The following is a 5569-nucleotide window of genomic DNA, read 5'->3' as shown; positions in this document are numbered from 1 at the left end:
TATCGTTAACTGTATCATTATTACCATCAGTATCATTAATATCATTATCATCATTATCATTATGATCATTATAATAATCATTATCATCGTTGTTATTAACATTACCATTATTGTTACAATCATTATTACTATCATTATCATTATCATTACCATTAACATTATCATTTCTATGATAATTATTATCATTATCATTATTGTCATTTTTATTATCACTATCATTATCACTATCATTATTATTTCCACTATTATTATTATTTCCACTATAATAATAATAATAATAATAATAATAATAATAATAATAATAATTATTATTATTATTATTATTATCATAATTATTGCTGTTATCATTTTTGTTATTATTATCATTACTTTTATTAGTATTATCATTATTATTATAGTAATTATTACTATCACAATAATCATTTATCATCATTGTTATTATTGTTATTATTAATATCATTAATATCATTAGCATTATTGTTATCATTAACTATGTTATAATTATATTATTATAATTATTATTATTATTATTATTATTATCATTATTATTATTATTAACTATCATTATTACTTTTATTATCATTTTTATTGTTATTATTATTATTTTCGTTATTAATTTTATTATTATTATTATTATTAATATTATTGTTATTATTATTATCATTATTATGATACCATTAGCATTATTATTATCATTAAGTATGTTATAATTTTATTATTAATTATTACTATTATTATTATTATTATTATTATTATTATTATTATCACCACCACCACCATCATCATCATCATGATCATCATCATCATCATCATCATCATCATCATCATCATCATCATCATCATCATCATCATCATCATCATCATCATTATCATTATCAGCAGCAGCAACATTATCTTTTTATTATTATTATCATTATCCTTACTAACTATTATTATCACCATTATCATATTTTAGTTATCATTAAAACCATCCTTACAAACTTATCATTTTATTGATATCATTATTATCATATTTTTATCGTTATCATTATTACCATCCTTGAAATATATAAATGTATATGCAGTTATACTAAAACATTTTAGTAATAACCATCGTGACAGTGCCAGGGTTTGCTATAAAACGCGTTTAAAATACTAAAACCTCTACACACTCGTAAACTGTTGATTTACGCCCTCACATCATACAATGACCCCTTGGTGATTATGCCTTTGAATTATCTTGATATTTTAAAATTCCGAGTGTATGCAATGTAACTTTTATTATATTTCAGATCACTTCCAAGAAAGTCTTACACAGAAAGAAGAAGTCTACCTTACAAACATCTACATTTTCTATGATCGCACAGAAACATTAGTTTTCTTTGGAGTTTGCTTTGCCATCAAGGAAAATGACTATCACAAAATGAAAAAATAAGAAACCTTTATGTTCTACTTTGAATTTCCATTTCATTCATCAGTGCATAATGATGTAAATATCACTTACATACGCCTAGAAAAAAATATCAAATAGACAAACGCGCCTTGCAACAAAGACATTCTATACAGCAGAACATAAACAAACATAAGTTTTGCGCTGTTCTTTGATATCATCCGTAGGAGATGTGCACGATGAGGGTAATTAGGGGACTGGGGGCAGGAATGCGGGTGAAATGCGGTGACTGCTGGAAGAGGGTAGAACACAGCTAAATGTGGGAAAAAAGAGTTTGCAATCAAAGACTGATGGAGGAAAATGGTAGCCTAGATTTTCTGTATGCTTTTTGTTAATAATCACTGGAGGAAATATACCACCAATCCAGACGTTATAGTCTTTGCATAAGAAAGTTAAACAGATTGTCTTCCGGTAAAAATATATAATATAAGCAATTTCATATATCAAGATTTCTTGCGGTGTACGAAAAAAATCTAACGACAAATATGTAAACACTTTATTATATTCTCATATATGACCCAAAAAATCAATCATGATATGAAAATAAGCTATTTAAATATACCAAAATAATTATAAAATCTTTATGAAATAAGCAAAGCTCGAAACTCCCGCGTCCTCTTTGGCCAAAGTTCTGCATTTTCCTCTCAGGATCCAGTTTTAAAATGTTTTTCTTATTTGGAATAGACATTTACTTCCTTTTTAATCTTCGTTTATTTATATTTTTTAGATGATAAAAATGTATCTTCTAAGTGATTTTCACATAATGTAAACAGATGATTCTATTACTTTTCTATAATATGCAAAGTTATCACAGGGAACGAGGAAATGCACTGGATATCCCGAGTCCCGTGAATCCCTACCCTAAACACCTCACTATAATGAGCGACCGCATCCTCCTCTGCAGATCCAGTACTAAGACTTTATTCTAGAGAGATGATATCCGAATCCTCGCAAAGAAATGACCTACGAATCCCACGTAACCGCGAATGGTAGTGCTTTTGTGGTTCTTGCGATAACGGTTTGCATGCGGGCATTGTGATCTTGTTTTACGTGGTGACTTTGGCAGTTCCGTATTTAGGTTCGATCATGCAACTCGTAGCGCTCGCATTCGCGATATTGCAGTAGAATGCGCGGATATTTCCATGCGTATATCTTCATAGATCTCTGTCTTTTTTAGAATATTTTACTTTGGTTTTATATAACACTGAATAAAGCGCAGCTATATAGTTATTGTTTTCGTGACCATGCTCCTATATGTAGGCCTGCTGTGTATGTTAACATGGCATATAATGAAACTCTGGATGAATGTAAAAAGCATGATGTGGAATGAAATATACACATAGTGTGTATACTTATAGTAGGTGAATATATCTGAACAGTGTGGAAGATTGTTGGCGGAAGGGGTATAATTTTTATATATTTCATATAATTCTAATGAACATTTATACGAAAAACGTCTTGCTTTCATTTTCACATATGCGTTTTTTGGTTACTAAAATGGAGCATATGATATGTGGAGTCATGATGCTGTAACTATTACATATGATCAATTTCACATCAATGTTTCAATAAGTATGCCGAGATCATGCGCGCGACTATATGAACAGACATACCTCTCTCTCTCTCTCTCTCTCTCTCTCTCTCTCTCTCTCTCTCTCTCTCTCTCTCTCTCTCTCTCTCTCTCTCTCTCTCTCTCTCTCTCTCCAGGCGCCCCCCCCCCCCCATTATGATAAACATGAGGATGAAAATTGTGAATAAATGTATGCATACATTACATACACACACACACACACACACGCGCGCACACACACACACACACACACACACACACACACACACACACACACACACACACACACATATATATATATATATATATATATATATATATATATATATATATATATGCATATATATATGTATATATATATATATATATATATATATATATATATATATATATATATATATATATATATATATATATTACACAGAAGCGTCTATATGATGTTCAAGTAAGAAACGCCATCGAAACTAGGCAATTAACTTGAAGAACCACTTCTGCAATTTCCCAGTGAGGAACGCCGGCCCACCCACTCGTTTGTCTCGCAAACACTTCCTTCTCATCCAGTGTTGTGTGGGCTGTCCTTTGTGGGGGAATTATTTAGGTTTTAGTGATAGTTTTTTATTGTTTTTAACGTTGATAATAATACAATGGAGCTTGGATGGGGAGTGGCAGGGCACTGTGTTTTGCCGATACAATCATGGCCAGCACCATACATACACGGAATGCCTGGTAAGACAATTTAGAATGTGTAGTGATTATTTTATGCATGCTGATGTATTGCAAATACATCATGTATGGAGTATGATGTGTAGTTTCGATTGTGCGTGTTTTCCTCCTTCGTGAGTGGATATGAGTAATGATGGTCGATACATTACAACCAGCGACAACGAAACCCCTGCAATTAGCTTCAACGGGGAGGGTGACCACATAGGAACGAAGTGTAGTCTTGGTAATTTTGGTCAATCTAGAGGATAAAGAATTTTAGTAAACAAAAGTGAAATGCTTACTAAATTGGAAGAACAACATGTAAATTAATCAAGAGAGTCAAAGTTAAACCGCGGAAAACATGATTATGCCATAATATTAAAATATATGTACCGAAATTTGTCACTTCGAGACCGTTCCCTTCTTCGTTTATCGGTCAAGTCAATGTAAACAAACTATGCAACTCAAAAGACGGCACTCAGGAAAGTAGTGCGTGTGCTACTATCTATCGTTTGATACACGTTTTCACGTAATTTCACGTTGATTTACCATAGTTTGTCTCCAAAAGATATAAAGTACCATTACATTTCATTAATTTAACGAATTTCTCAAATCTCTTCACTTATTAAGCTCTATAAAGTGTGACGGCATTGTATGGCACATCAATACGCGAGTTGCCTATGCCATTGGATACAGAAATCTTGTCGCTGAGGTCGAACGCCTCGTTCGACCTCAGCGACAAGATTTCTTGTGTGAAGGGTGTAATGAACCGGCCAGATGTAAACGGGATCAGTGACTCATTAGAGTGCCTCAAGTACAAGCAACAATGCAAATTCGATATTAAACAACATGTCTACACCTTTATCTTCGTGCGTTAGCAGACCTCTACTCATCCTCAGGTTAAATGATATATTTCGTTATTTTTATTTTTGGTTATAGTATAATGGATAACAATACTGATGAGGAAACCACAGCGATCAGAAGGGGGTCCAGGAGCGGAGCCCCCGATCGGGAAACACGACTATCGGGTTAAAAAGGTTTTCGGTTCGTACGCAGATCTTTGTAGTAGTTTATTCGTTTTGGCTGGGGTTCATTCTTGGCTCGGGTGTTTCTTCTTTCCACTTTCTTTTACTTTTTAAATTACCGTCAAATAACCTTAAGATTGTTGTAGGGGATAGGATGAAAAATAAATATTCCATCTCCTAGAATTACCGTATTTTTTCATACAACCATCCAATCGTTCAATAATTATTCCTTCTCTCGTAGTCTTATAACTATTGCACTGAAATTTGATTGCAACACGTAGATGCAATAATGGGGTAAATAATGCGAGAGAGAGAAAAGCAAGAGAGAGAGAGAAAAGCAAGAGAGAGAGAGAGAAAAGCAAGAGAGAGAGAGAAAAGCAAGAGAGAGAGAAAAGCAAGAGAGAGAGAGAGAAAAGCAAGAGAGAGAGAGAGAGAGAAAAGCAAGAGAGAGAGAGAGAAAAGCAAGAGAGAGAGAGAGAGAAAAGCAAGAGAGAGAGAGAGAGAAAAGCAAGAGAGAGAGAGAAAAGCAAGAGAGAGAGAGAAAAGCAAGAGAGAGAGAGAAAAGCAAGAGAGAGAGAGAGAAAAGCAAGAGAGAGGGAGAGAGAAAAGCAAGAGAGAGAGAGAGAGAAAAGCAAGAGAGAGAGAGAGAGAAAAGCAAGAGAGAGAGAGAGAGAAAAGCAGAGAGAGAGAGAGAAAAGCAAGACGAGAGAGAGAGAGCAGAGAGAGAGAGAGAGAAAGCAAGAGAGAGAGAGAAAGCAAGAGGAGAGAAGAAAAAGCAAGAGAGAGAGAAGAAAAAGCAAGAGAGAGAGAGAGAGAAAAGCAAAGAGAGAGAGAGAGAGAAGA

At 33.4% G+C, this 5569-nt stretch overlaps 1 protein-coding gene across 1 annotated transcript in view; it reads left to right on the top strand.

Moving 5' to 3' along the window:
• The first annotated feature begins 3539 nt into the window (after positions 1–3539).
• LOC119592843 (myeloid zinc finger 1-like) overlaps positions 3540–5569 on the top strand; it is a 22140-nt gene continuing 20110 nt past the window's right edge. The window contains exon 1 of the mRNA XM_037941747.1: positions 3540–3725. Within this exon, the coding sequence (XP_037797675.1) occupies positions 3644–3725 (82 nt within the window). The 5' untranslated portion in view covers positions 3540–3643. The remainder of the gene's footprint in view (positions 3726–5569) is intronic.

Source organism: Penaeus monodon, chromosome 3, assembly GCF_015228065.2.
Source record: "Penaeus monodon isolate SGIC_2016 chromosome 3, NSTDA_Pmon_1, whole genome shotgun sequence".
Taxonomy (NCBI): Eukaryota; Metazoa; Arthropoda; class Malacostraca; order Decapoda; family Penaeidae; genus Penaeus; species Penaeus monodon.
This window is presented reverse-complemented; position numbering and strand designations above follow the sequence as displayed.